Genomic DNA, 14,330 nt, shown 5'->3' with positions numbered 1-14,330 from the left:
ACCACAGGTGCAATAATGAGTAAATTAATGGGTTCTTCTCTTGATAGCTTGCCAGATATTACTTCCAGGGGTATGAATAGCACCTAGCAAGCCCATCCATCCACTCTCATAGATGAGGGCCAGGTGAAAGAGTGTCATGGGCTTCCTAGGTACAAAGCCTAGGTTTGCCATGTATGTGAGCATGACTTAGTGTCCAAAGGGTACAAGGGGTTGGGAGTCAGACTGCCAGGATTCAGTCTCAGCCCTCCCACTTAACTTCTCTGTGAATCAGTGTCTTTATCTGTGAAATGGGATATTAAAGGATCTACCCCACAGAACTGATGACAGGATTATATTGAAGTAACAACACAGGCAAAAGGCAAAAAGCATAGTACATAGAGCTTGGCCCACAGTGAACACTCAATAAATGCTAGCTATAACTATTTTATGAAGCTGTCTGTGCTAAGTCAGGAAAGTGCTAAGACTGACTTTGAATAAGTGAAAGTATGGAGGAATTTAGTTAGGCAGTAACAGTGAATGCTAAATCTCAGCAGGACAGGCCAAGCTCAGCAGTTTCTGATAATTCACTGCAGCCTGATCTCCACTCCTGTCTCACTTCATTCTGATCCTGGCTGGAGAGCGTGGGCCAGTGAAAAGCACTTCAATAACCAGACTGACGTAAAACCCCTGCTCATTGATTAAACAATGCCACTTTAGCCATGGCCACAGAAAAAGAACAGACTCTCTCTTAGAATGGCTTGTTCAGATATATGAGAAATAGACCAGGAAAGCTGCCTACATTTACAAGTACAAAACTCGAATATATGCAGGCAGAAAGATAATCTGCAAGACAGACTTTTCAAGCAGCCTACATGTGCTACTTTCAGCACATGTTCTTTCTGAGCCTTTTGTCTTCCTGCTACAATGACTTTGAAGTTGTTTTCTGTATATGCATTTCTGAGAGTCACCTCTTGAATGCAAAGGACACAGGAGAGACATATAAAATATTAGCCTCCTAGTAAGACTGGAGAATCATCACATTGGAGAATCATCATAAAATATTTAACCAAAACATAAAGAACAATGCATGTTTTTTGTTTGAGGGCATGCAAAGTCTTGCGTAAAGCCTCAGAGGAATCAGACTGAAGAAAGCAACTATGAATAGTAATAATAATCTGACCCATAGGTCACTCAGTTGTAGGAAACATGGTAATTGTTTGGTGTCCCTACCAACTTTATGAAGACTACAAATTTTACAAGCATCCAGAATCAAATTCTCTGTTGCCTCTTTCTACACACACACACACACACACACACACACACACACACACAGTAAATGTGTTTCTGCAAATCTGGATATTGTGGTTGTATGACGTGGCTGTACATTCTTTGACACTCTTCTTATCAAGAAGTGGAGTACAAGTCTCTTTCCCATGAATCTGGGTGGACTTGTGGCTCTCCAGTCAGTGGTGGGTTATGCAATGCGACTTCCTAGACGAGGTCACAAGTGGTCTTGTAGCTTCTGCCTGGTTCGTGGAACACTAGACTACCAGACAAGTGACTATCCAGAGACTTCCATGCTAAAGAGGCCATGTATAGGCATTTTTGGTGATTGTTTCAACTGATCCCAGCCTTCTAAGATGCCAGACATGACTGAAACCATTCTAGACTCTTCAAACTAGGGTATCTCTTTGCTGAACACCACCAAACAACCAACCTCTGCTAACTCTGTATGGAAAAAAGAGCTAGCCACTCAAGCTCAGCCTAAATTTCTGACCCACAAAATGGTAAGATATAATATAACAATTGCTATTTTAAGTTGCTAGTTCTAAGGTAGTTTGTTGCACACAATAGATAACTGCAGCACTAGATAAACTCTGTCATCTTTCCTTGACTGTACCACTCTGTAAGAACATGATAATATCCATTTCACAGGAAAAAGTTTTTGTCTCATTTTCACTTGCTTTTCAGGAAACCAAGTCCCCTTGGGCTCTTCACAAATACTTCTAAAATCCAGAGGAAATGTCTTTACAATCTAGTCCTCTTGGTTTTCAATGAAGCAAGAATCTAAGTTTTGCACTGTTCTCCTGGTCATGTGGGTGCTTTCACTTATTGCCACTCCAACATCCCTTGTAAGGCTGATGCCCACAGTGCTGAAGACTTTCTGTTCTCCACAGCCTGAAGAGATGTTCATGAAAAATATTTGCACTTTCCATTGTATTGATTTTGTCGTGGCTTGGACTATGGTTTGAATCCACAGGAGGGCTATGTGGGAAAATGATCTTGTTTTGCTAATAATAATCTTTTTTTCCTCTTCAGGTGTCACTCAACCTTAGGATAAAACAACTTTTTTTTTTTTTTTTTTTTATTTTGGCATATTATGGGGGTACAGATTTTAAGGTTTCAATAAATGCCCATTCCCCCCCTCCCCCCAAAAGTCTGAGTCTCCATCATGACCATCCCCCAGATGGTGCACATCTCACTCACTATGTATGTATATACCCGCCCCCCTCCCCCCTCCCACCTGCCCAATACCCTATTACTGTAGCACCTATGTGTCTACTTAGGTGCTACTCAGTTAATACCAGTTTGCTGGAGAATATATCTGGTGCTTGTTTTTCCATTCTTGGGATACTTCACTTAGTAGTATGGGTTCCAGCTCTAACCAGGAAAATATAAGGTGTGCTATATCACCATTGTTTCTTAGAGCTGAATAGTACTCCATGGTGTACATATACCAAAAACAACTTTTTTATGTGTAATCTCAAGCCTTGTTTCTCTAGCTCTTGTTGGAATAGATTCCTGGCTGGCTTCCTCACAGTTCCCCAGAAGTGGTGAAATTCTAAAGCAACTGCAAGTGATGCCCATACTGGGAACTCTTGTATCCACAGAAAACACTCATTTAGATATTACACTTTCCATTAAAAAGCACATTCTTGCTTGTCATTTATTATTACATGGGTGGTCATGATACTGTTTGCCCTGAAATTTGGATCTTGCATGAAACCATTCTATATGCAATGCTACAAGCCCATTTCTTAACCATCAAATGGTGAAGGCACATATGCTACATATTTAAAATGTTTATTTTGAGACTACTCTGACATTCTAAAACCCTGAGGCTTTGTTTCTTTTCCTATATCGTGTTCCAATTCTAAAATCCCTAGAGGGTATAATCAAATATTCTAAAAAATCTTTCACAGCATCATATTGTATAACTGAGCATAAAAGAACTTGCTAGGAATATCTTTTTTTTTTTTTTTTTTTTGAGACAGAGTTTTGCTTTGTTGCCCAGGCTAGAGTGAGTGCCGTGGCGTCAGCCCAGCTCACAGCAACCTCAAACTCCTGGGCTCAAGCAATCCTGCTGCCTCAGCCTCCCAAGTAGCTGGGACTACAGGCATGCACTACTATGCCTGGCTAATTTTTTTTTTCTCTATATATTAGTTGGCCAATTAATTTCTTTCTATTTATAGTAGAGACGTGGTCTCACTCTTGCTCAGGCTGGTTTTGAACTCCTGACCTTGAGCGACTCACCCGCCTCGGCCTCCCAGAGTGCTAGGATTACAGGCATGAGCCACCGTGCCTGATCAGAATATCTTATATATAAACTTAGTATTGAAAAATGTAATGGAAGTAAAAGACCTATACAGTGAAAACCATAAAATATTGATGAAAGTAATTGAAGAGGACACAAATAACTGCAAAGATATTCCAAGCTATGCATTGGAAGAATTAATATTGCTAAAATGTCCTTACTACCTAAAGCAATATATATTTAATATCTTCAATGCAATTCTTATCAAAATCACAACAACATGTTCACAGAAACAGAAATAAATCCTAAAATTCATATGGAACCACAAAATAACCCAAATAGACAAAACAATTCCGAGGGGAAAAAAAACAAAAACAAAGTTGGAGGCATCACACTTCCTGATTTAAAATTATATTACAAAGTTATAATAATCAAAACAGTATGGTACAGACATAAAAACAGACAAATAGGCAGTGAAACAGACCAGAAACCCCTCCCCCCAATAAATTTAAATATATGTGGTCAACTAAGTTTTGAAAAGTGCAGGCACCAAAAAGATATAATGGGAAAAGTCTCTTCAATACATGGTCCTGGAAAAACTAGATTTCTAAGTGCAGAAGGATGATCATCTTACACCATACATAAAATCCAACTTTAAATAAATCAAAGACCTAAACATAAGACCTGAGACCATGAAACACTTAGAAGAAAACACAGGGGAACAGCTCCTTGACATATGCCTTGGCAATGATTTCTTGGATATCACACCAAAAGCTCAGGCTGTAACAGCAAAAATAAATGAATGGCACTACAACAAACTAAAAGTCTTCTGAACAGCAAAGGAAACAGGCAACAAAATGAAAAGGCAACCTATAAATTGTAGGAAAATTGCAAATTATATATCAGATAAGGGATCAATATCCAAGATTTATAAAGAACTCATACAACTCAATAGCAAGAAAATGTATAGACCAAATTAAAAATGGGCAAAGGATTTGAATAGACAATTCTCCAAAGATGACATACAAATGGCCAACAGATATATAAAAAGGTGCTCAACATCACTAATCATCAGGGAAACACAAAATAAAACTACTATGAGATACCAGTTAGATAGCTATTATTAAAAAGACATGAGATAACAAGTGTTGGTAAGGATGTAGAGAGAAGGGAACCCTTGTTACACTGTTGGTAAGGAATGTAGATTGGTGCAGCCATTATGGAAGTCCTTAAAGAAATTAAAAACAGAACTCCATATGACCCAGCAATCCCTCCTCTTGGTATATAACCAAATAAAAATGAAATCACTACATCGTAAAGATACCTTTACTCCCATGTTCATTGCAACACTATTCACAATAGCCAATATATGGAAACAACTTATGTGTCCATCAATAAACAAGTGGATAAAGAAGCTGTGGTGAGTATGTACAATGGAATATTATTTAGCCTTTAAAATGAAGGGGGGCAGATTGCCATTTGTCACAACAAGGATGGAACTGGAGGACATTATGGTAAGTGAAATAAGCCAGAATAAAATACTTATAATATACTTATAATATACTTAACCAAAAAGCTGAAAGATACCTACAAAGAGAACTATGAAACACTGAGGAAATAAATTGCAGATGATGCAAACAAATGGAAAAACATATCTTGCTCATGGCTTGGTAGAATCAACATTGTTAAAGCATTCAAACTATCCAAAGTGATTTACAGACTGAATGCAATCCCCATGAAAATATCAATATCATATTTGACAGATTTGCAAAAAAATAATTCTATGCTTTGTTTGAAACTACAAAAGAACCCAAATAGCCAAAGCAATTTCAAGCAAAAGTAACAAATTTGTTAAACTGTCATCACATTGTCAGACTTCAAACCATGCTACAAGGCTGTAGTACACAAATCAACATGGTACTGGCACAAAAATAGAGATATATGGAAGAGAACAGAGAACTCAGATATAAAACCATCCACATACAGGCAACTGATCTTTGAAAAAGAGGACAACAATATACACTGGGACAAAGAAGCCCTATTCAATAAATGCTGCTGGGAGAATTGGATAGCCACATGTAGAAGAATGAAACAGTATCCATATCTCTCATCACTCACAAAAATTAATTTAAGATGGATAAAAGACTTAAATGTAAGGCACGGAATTATAAGAATGCTAAAAGAAAATGTTGGAAAACTCTTCTAGATATCAGCCTACACAAAGTATTTATGAAGAAGACCCCAATGGCAATCCAGCAACAACACTATGTTGGAGTCTGATCCCCAGTACCTCGGAATGTGACCTTATTTGGAGATAGAGTCTTTACAGAGGTAATCAGATTAAAGGAGGTCATTAGGGTAGCACCTACTCCATTGTGTCCTTATAAAAAGGGAGTATTTGGACATAGCTACTCACATAGAACACTAAGTGAAGGTAAAGACACAGATCGGGGTAATGCTTCCAAAAGCCAAGGGTGTCGAAGATTGCCAGCAAACCACCAGAAGTAGGGTGAGAGGCATGGAACACATTCTCCTTTCTCACAGCCCTCAGAAAAAACCAACTCAGCTGACACCCGGATGTTGGCTTTTTAGGCTCTAACTGTGAAACAATAAATTTCTGTTGTTTAAGCCACTCAGGTTGTGGTACTTTATAGCCCTAATAAGTTAATGCATCAGGACAATAATTTTTTTCCAAAATTGAAAATATCATTTTAATTTCCTCCTTAAATCTTTATTCTCTACATCCTTCTCCCCAGAAAAGGGAAGTGATGACACTGAACGTATTTAATATAAAAATGGGCTTGGAAGATAAGCTTTCTGTAGAAAGGATATGCTAAGGAAAACATTCAAAAGTTGGAACTGGTGGATCGAATCATGGTGGTCTTCCATGACAGAGAGAAGACACAACTTGCTGACATTAAAGTTTAGCCAACAAGTTAGAGTCGGGAAGGAAACAAACATAGTGTGATATAGCAGCTTGTCCATTCTCACTTTGAAGGCTGATAAGGACAGGGAAAACCAGAGGTAATCTTTCCACTATGGAGTTTCATAGCTCTGAAGCATGGAGAAGCTGTGTTGGATAGTTTTTAGAAACCCTGAAGGCAGAAAGGGACTTTCTCCTTCTTCTCCATTTAGGACTCTCGAGAAAAACTGCTTGTCAGGCTAACTCTGCCACTATAAAGCTAGCTTCTCTGCTTTTGAGGAAAGGTAGTAGCATAAATGAGTGCTTGTGTTTATTTACTCCAAGACTCCCTTTGCTTCTATGTGTGAGGGATGAGCATGCTTACCTATTACTCTCCCAAGGCAAGTGATGAAGAGGGTAGAGAAAAAATTGTGAATGCCTTGACCAGTGTCACCATGAAGAAGGAGGTAAAAATTAAGAGGGACCTATAGTGACTGCAGACATATGGGGAAGTGAAGTGAAGTAATATAGCACCACCAGCCATAGAACTCAGCTGTAAATGCCTAAGGGGTGCATCAGACAGATGGGCCAGGCATCAAACAGTAAACAAACAAGGGGCTGAGTGGTCCCTTTCTATGCCATGCCTTGAGTTCAGAAAAACCTCTCACACTCCAGCCATTCAAATGGAAATCTAGGGGGAAAATAAGAAAAAGAAGGAGACTCTTAGAGATAGGGCTTATATGCCCCAAACTATTGTACATTGTCTAAAGATATTATTTAAAACACTAAGACAGTAATGGTAGCAGAATATTGATTTCTGAAACATCCCCAATCTTTTCACAAAGGATTAAAATAACCAAGACAACAAAACGAGAAATCCACAAAAGACAATTTTGTGAGATACGAGACAATGTACCTCCATAAACATCACCATACAGGATGATGGGACAAAACCAACTAAGAAGCTAAAGCCTTGCATGAATAGCAGCTGTGTAGAAAAAAAGGGAGTAGGCATAAAGATTTCTTACAGCCAGAGGAGCTTTGGACCTTATACGTCAACACCAGGTACCCACTCCCAAAGGAAGAAATGCTCTTGGAATGGAAGATTCCATGGACAGATCTGAAAACAATTAAAACTGGAAGGGAGCTTCACAACCTCCAATCTGAAGGTGGGTGCAAGAGGGCTACAAAAAGGAGGGTGCTGAGACTACCTGGATTTCAGTGCTCTCAGAAAATCCAGCAGAAATCCTATCTTGGATAAAACTCACTGCTGAGAAAAACTTCTGGAACCAGAACCCTATCTAATCAGAGCACAAAAATTAGGGTAAAGATAGGAAAAGATTCAAATACTAGTGTGGGAGGGGCCTGTACTAGGAGAGCAGACCTATCTCAGTGAAATCAGTGAAGATGTAACTATACAGAGAAGTCATTTTTTTTTAAAAAAAAATACTTTTTAGTAATGGCACTAGGAGGTTTAGAGCCATAGATTTAGGAAAGCTTCCCAAGCACACTTCTGTTGCCTACATTCTCCTAAAAGTCAAGAAAAACACATCTTATAACACATCTTATTTAAACATGACAACAGAAAGGGGCAGAAGAAAAGATAAAGAGAAATATTATCTCAATAATATAATTTACAGAAGGTAAAAACCCACTCAAAATATTCTATAAAGCACACAAAAACCAAATATTTCAGAACGAGGAGGAAATAATTAAGAAAAGAATATAAACTCTGAAAGTTGATTTAGAAAGGCTCATAAATAATGTGAATAGGTGTTATGGACTGAATTGTGTCCCCTCAAAATTTTTATGTTAAAGTCCTAACCCCATTACCTCAGAATATAACAGCATTTGGAGATAGGCTTTAAAAGGTAATTAATTTAAAATGAGGTCATATGGGTAGGTCTTAGTCATATAAGATATGATGATATCCTTATAAGAAGAGGATTTCTGCAGGATATATATATATATATTTTTTTTGCAAGGTGCAAGACAGTGTGTAAAGTATGTTATATGTAATAAAAGGGAGAAACCACAAAGATACATGCATTGCTTGTATTAAAAATAATGAGAAAATAAACAGAAAATTTAAAAAATGGTTTTCCTTAGTTAGGATAGCCACATGTTTATTTGCCCCAAATGGCCCTGGTTAATGCATTTAACACATCAACAAAAGTGGAAGGGACTGCTTTGTGAAAAGGTATATTAAGGGTACTCATTTTTGCTATATAGGTAGACCTTGGACTACCTAGAAAGAACAAGAATATGTAAAATTTCCTGAACATAAAAATGTAAAATAGTTTTATCTCCATTTTAGACAGAAAAAAAGTTTGCATATATTACACTTATCTGTGAAACTTCATCTTTCCAATAATTACATATTTAAAAAAAACTTTTGCTTTCTCTATATTGGCTTCCTCACCTATCATGTGACAATAACAAAAGATTCTCTTTGTTAGAATTGTCCTAGGGCTAAATGGGCTAATATTAATATAAGTAAAAGTTAAGTGTATTGAACAGTTCCTAGCACATGGTGTTATATAAATGTTGGCTGTTATTATACTTCTAGTTTTTGTTACTATTGACTTATTAAAATATTATACTCTGATAACTATTTTATATTTTAGGAAGTGTGTGTGTGTGTGTGTGTGTGTGTGTGTGTGTGTGCATGGCCATGCAAGTTTCTATGAGTCTATTTTCTATTTATTGCCTAGAGGACACCCAGAATACCACAGAGAGAAAGGAGCATAACTTCACATCATATTGGAGCAGAGATAAGAAAAGAAATCAGACAGATGTGGACTATTTTTTTGAATCCCTTTATGGGTTTATTTTGAGCTGAATTTTTCTGCATTTTGGGATGAGATCTGCTAGAGAATGCTATGTCCCACGCTTGCTTTTCCCTGGTCAGGAGAGGAGGGCAGATCCTCAGGAAACCACAACTGTAGTGGGTAGAGAATAGATTTTCCTAAAGAAGATGGGGCTATTCAATCAGTAAACTATGGAAGAAGGGGCCGTCTTTATAGTGGGGTGGAGAGGGGCAAAGGGGTAGACTTCAAGCCTTGAAGCAAGGCCAGGAACAGGGCTCTGCAAAGCAGGCAATGCCAGTGAAGGGTTTCCAACTTTTATTTTCCTTTGGACTTAACCAGCAGGCAAATCTGCCATCCTGTTCTGAGTGTATCTCCCTCTATAGGACTTATTAGAAACCCTAAACTTTTAGTATACTCTGCTCCACAACCTTGGGTTAGGTTATTGTAATTACAGGCTTGGGCAGGAAGAGAAAGGACAGTCTTTTCCCCATCACTTTTTCCATGAGGTCAGGAGAACAATAGCAACATTAAGGACAGTACGCAAAACACAATAATCAAAGAATATCAAAATGTATCTGGGGAGGATGAGATAAGTATCCATGTTATAAAACATATTAAAAGAAAATGATCCTTGAAGGAGGGAAGGAAGATCCTCTAGGTTAGAAGCACATCTTTTAAAATCAGAAATCCAGACATCTTGTAAAGTATCCAGAGGTCCTTCAAATATTCAATTTCGATTCCCTTCAGCAAACATTTACTAAGAAACTACCATCTGATGAACACTGCTTGAGATTCAAGGCTCCAGGCACTGGCTGTGTGGAAGTAACTAACACAAAGCCTCTGCCTTCAAAGGCTCACCATTGCATGCACAGACAGATATTTATATAAATAGCTATAATGCAGCATGATTAGCCTAGGGTGGATGGCAATTTTCAATCACTCATAACTGGATCAATTAGTGGGCTCAGAATGTCAGACAATTCCCCATGGTGACTGGCTTAGAGGAGATTGGTGCCTTTAATGACTTCCACCTGAGTGCATCCAAGGCTGCAGGCATCTTATAAAAACTGGGCTCAGGAAATTCTTTGGGGTGTTGGCTTCCACCCCATCCTCCATACTTTCTACTTACCTAGCCTCCCAAATCTCCACTTTTTGGTCTTCACACCTAGATTCTCCTCCTTGGCCTGAACCTTTCTCAGTGGTGCCACTTTTGGCTATTTTGAAGAGGCTTGAAAAAGAAAACACTCAAATGGATTTGGAGTGACCTATTCAATGTTCCTATCTTAAGAAGGATGAATCTGCAGTCAGTGCATATTTTAAACAAAGGCTATACTTTCCCCTTTGTTCCACCGGATGGCAGTTTTATCACTCCTTGCCAGTCTCCATTCTCAGTGACAGCCTCCATTTTCTTTTATTTTAGGCCCTCATTTCAATGAGCATGGTATAATTACACAGAGCAGGAATTCTTTTGTTTTATCATATTTGCTAGGTAGGCCTTATCTATTGACACAAAATGGTCTGAATAGTGTTTCTTGGTGCTAAAGAATTGAGGTATCTTGTCCCAAAGGGATGTTCTCCAATACTTCAGGACTATCATATCCAAACCCCACAGGATCAGAGAATGTCTTCCAAGGACAAATAACTTACAAAAGGGAATGAAATTTCCATGTGCAGGCTCTTTTTTTTTTCTTCCTGACATTGACCTCAAAATCCCAAAATAATGAGAGTAAGATATAGAGGCCAGGGATGCTGCCAAGAATCTATACTGCACAGGACAGCCACCCACCACAAAGAATTACTGCCCCAAATGTCAATAGTCACAAAGTTGAGATGCCCTGAGGGACAGTACAATTTAAATGTTGTTGCATAAAATCCCCAAAATATAGTGACTCAAACAAGATCGAAATGTATTTGTTTCTGTCTGGGGTGGGAAAGTGGATCTGTAACAATCCCCAGGTTCTTTCTATTTTGTTGCTCTGCATTCCACTATGATGTTGTCCTTGTCAAATGGTTGAAGTTGGCTTTCTGGCCTTGCCTTAACTTTTTAACCCATATGTATTAGTTTGCTAGACCTACCATAACAAAATATCACAGACTGGGTATGTTAATCAACAGAAATTTGCTTTCTCACAGTTCTGGAGACTAGAAGTCCAAGATCAAGGTGCTGGCATGTTTGGTTTCTCCTGAGGCCTCACTCTTTGGCTTGCAGATAGCTGCCTCCTTGCCATATTTTCACCTAGTCTTTTCTCTGTGTGTTCACATACTTGGTGCCTCTTTCTCATTTTATGAGGATGCTAGTTATATTGGCTTAGGTCCCCACACCTATAGCCCCATTTAACCTTAATTACCTCTTTAAAGCCCTGTTTCCAAATACATCATGTAGGATGTTATGGCTTCAATATATGAATTTTTGTGGGACACAATTTTGTCCATAATTCCATGGAAAAAAAGGAAGGAAAGAAATTAGAGAAAAAATAATTTCACTTCAGGGATTTTACCTAGAAGTTACATAAATCATTCCTTTTCATATATCATGGACTATGACACGAGCACAAACTTACTACAAAGAAGGCTGGGGAATATATTCTCCAGGTTGGTAGCTATGCACCCAGCTAAAAGGATTGTGTTACTGTAAGGAAAAGAAAAGCTATTAAAGAAAAAGGGAGCATTTTGGATACTGAGAAACTGACAGTTGTTCTAAATTTTTGATTTAGCATTTCTCCCATACACTGTCTCTTGGATTCACTCAAACTACCAGGGCCCATTGGATAGTGATATCTATGCCTACATAAGATTCAAGAACAGCAGACACCATATTCATTTCTACATTTTTTTCTTTTTCTTTCTTTTTTTTTATGTTCTTTTAATTTAGAAGAGAGTCACTAAACTGCAGCCACAAAAAATACTTAGTATTTCCCTAGTGGCAGTTTTGATTCCAGGCAAAAGTCATCATGTGTAGTTTGTTCTGTCTTTAGAATTTAAGAGAATAGTGAGAAAGTTTCTGTGGCTAGGAAACTGGAAGAGAAAACTGCATATGCTGATGTCCTTTAAATTAGCTTCCTTTATTGCCAGGGAACACTTGGATCTCTGTCCTTAATGACTAGAATTGAGATGTGGTTCTTTAAAGACATAAAATTTGGAAAATATTTCACTGGATAAAAGTTGCTAATATATCAATAACTATTACATATAACATATATATTTTGAGAATCACAATAATATAATGGTAATACACTTTATTTTAACATATATTCACTCAGTTAATATATTGACATTGAATGGTTATAATTCTAATTCTAAATTTCCAGGCACTTTATGCTACAAATGGCTAAAACAAGGCCATCATCCAAGTCATTTGTGGAACTTCTATAATAGGCTGTATTGATGTGAAATGCCATTAAGCGTTAATGAGAGTTATGGAGCAACTACTGAGCTGAAAGAAGGCGACCTCTCACAACTCTCCAAAGAACACCAAAGAAAGCCAACTCACCGTTCTTCTTGTAGAACATAATTTCACCTTTGAATTCTGTTTTTTCCTCCAGTGAATTTTCTATTTGAAGCATCAGTTGCTCGTTGGTTTCAACCCCAAATAGGAACTTGCAGCTGCAACTCTTCTGCATGACTTCAGTGCGGGCAAATCCAGCAAGTTCACAGAAGCCATCAGAACAGTAGACTATGGGGAAACCCTTAGCCACCTGGGCATTGGCAAGGATGAAGTTGCTATCTGTAGAAAAACAAGGAGAAGATGCTCATCAAATAAACAAGCGTGAAACTTTCTGTAAAGCAAAATTTCAGTATAAAATTATAAGCAGATGTGTCTAGCTAACTCTTAAATTCAGGTCCTGATGTGCTGCTGTGGAAAAGAGACACTCCAAAACATAAAATGGCACTGACCAGCAGAAGTATGTCTTAAGCTCTGACTTTGGCTTACATTTTGCAACACACTGTGTTTCCTCCACAGTTCATTGGTCTGCTTTGAAGCCCTTACCATCTGGTTGGCAGTAAGGAATAATGCATTTGCTCATGGCTTCTTGTTCATATCCTGAATCTGCCATGTAATGTATAGATGAACTTGAAAATTACTCAAGCACTCTAAACCTGTTTCCCTAGATTTGATTGCTCCAAAAGCAGATCCTGAGACTAGGATTTGAATATCCGTAGTTTATTTGGGAGGTGATTCCAGGAAGAAAGCAAGTAGGAGATTGAAATACGGAAGAGAGAAAAGGTAATAAAGGGTGAGTTTAAAAAGGGGTTGACTGCTATGGACAGCACAGAAGTATCCTAAATGTGACTGTGAGGAACACAACTTAAGATTTTCCCACTAACGGGAGAGAAAGCAGAAGTATTTATTCACCAAAGTCCACACTTCATTGGTTAAAGGTCACTCTTGGAGTGTCAATATGTTGGCACTTCTGACCTACCCACTTGGGCTAAGCACATTCTCCAGAGATCATTAGGGCAGCAAGGTGTCAGAAGCCATTGGTATATAAAGAAATGGTCTACGCATGATCTCAAGATAAGTCAAAGTAATATTGGCAGAGCACTCACAGGTATGCTACAAAGATAATGATGTTACTTATTTTGTAAGAGTGTTGCAGGGATTAATGAGATAATGCATATTATGTACTTAACAAAGTGTCTGGCACAAATAAGTACTCATGACCATCAATTTTTTAATCCATAAAAATTATCGAATGTTATTCACATCTTTATGATTATTTTATTAACAAACAAGAATTAGAAGGCAATCAGAACTGGTAAACAATTATCAAGTACTTAGAGATAACCCTTGGAGGACACAGACTCAGAATCAATATTCAGAAAAGGTTCCTGCAGGATGAATTTTTTGAGATTTGCTTTGAAAGATGGATGCAATGTTTATAAGAAAAAAGTTGTATATTAGATATGAGGTTTGAGATAAGGCATTTATAAAATGTGCTGTTAGGTGACTTTTAGGTTCAGATGAATTATAGACTATTATTAAATCATTCGTTCATTCACACATGAAACAAATGTTGGACATGTCAGCATATCAGCAGTACTAAAGGCTGGGATTTTCAAAATGATAAAAATAAAACCAGGAAGAACTACAGGATAAGCTGTT

At 37.8% G+C, this 14,330-nt stretch overlaps 1 protein-coding gene across 1 annotated transcript in view; it reads right to left on the bottom strand.

Moving 5' to 3' along the window:
- Window positions 1-14,330, bottom strand: part of KCNH8 (potassium voltage-gated channel subfamily H member 8) — a 361,558-nt gene that overhangs the window by 231,024 nt on the left and 116,204 nt on the right. Inside the window, exon 2 of the mRNA XM_012783282.3 lies at window positions 12,717-12,950. Coding sequence (XP_012638736.2) covers window positions 12,717-12,950 — 234 coding nt within the window. The remainder of the gene's footprint in view (window positions 1-12,716; window positions 12,951-14,330) is intronic.

This window comes from Microcebus murinus, chromosome 1 (assembly GCF_040939455.1).
Source record: "Microcebus murinus isolate Inina chromosome 1, M.murinus_Inina_mat1.0, whole genome shotgun sequence".
Taxonomy (NCBI): domain Eukaryota; kingdom Metazoa; phylum Chordata; class Mammalia; order Primates; family Cheirogaleidae; genus Microcebus; species Microcebus murinus.
Note: the sequence above shows the minus strand (reverse complement) of the source record. Positions and strands in the feature narration are given on the sequence as shown.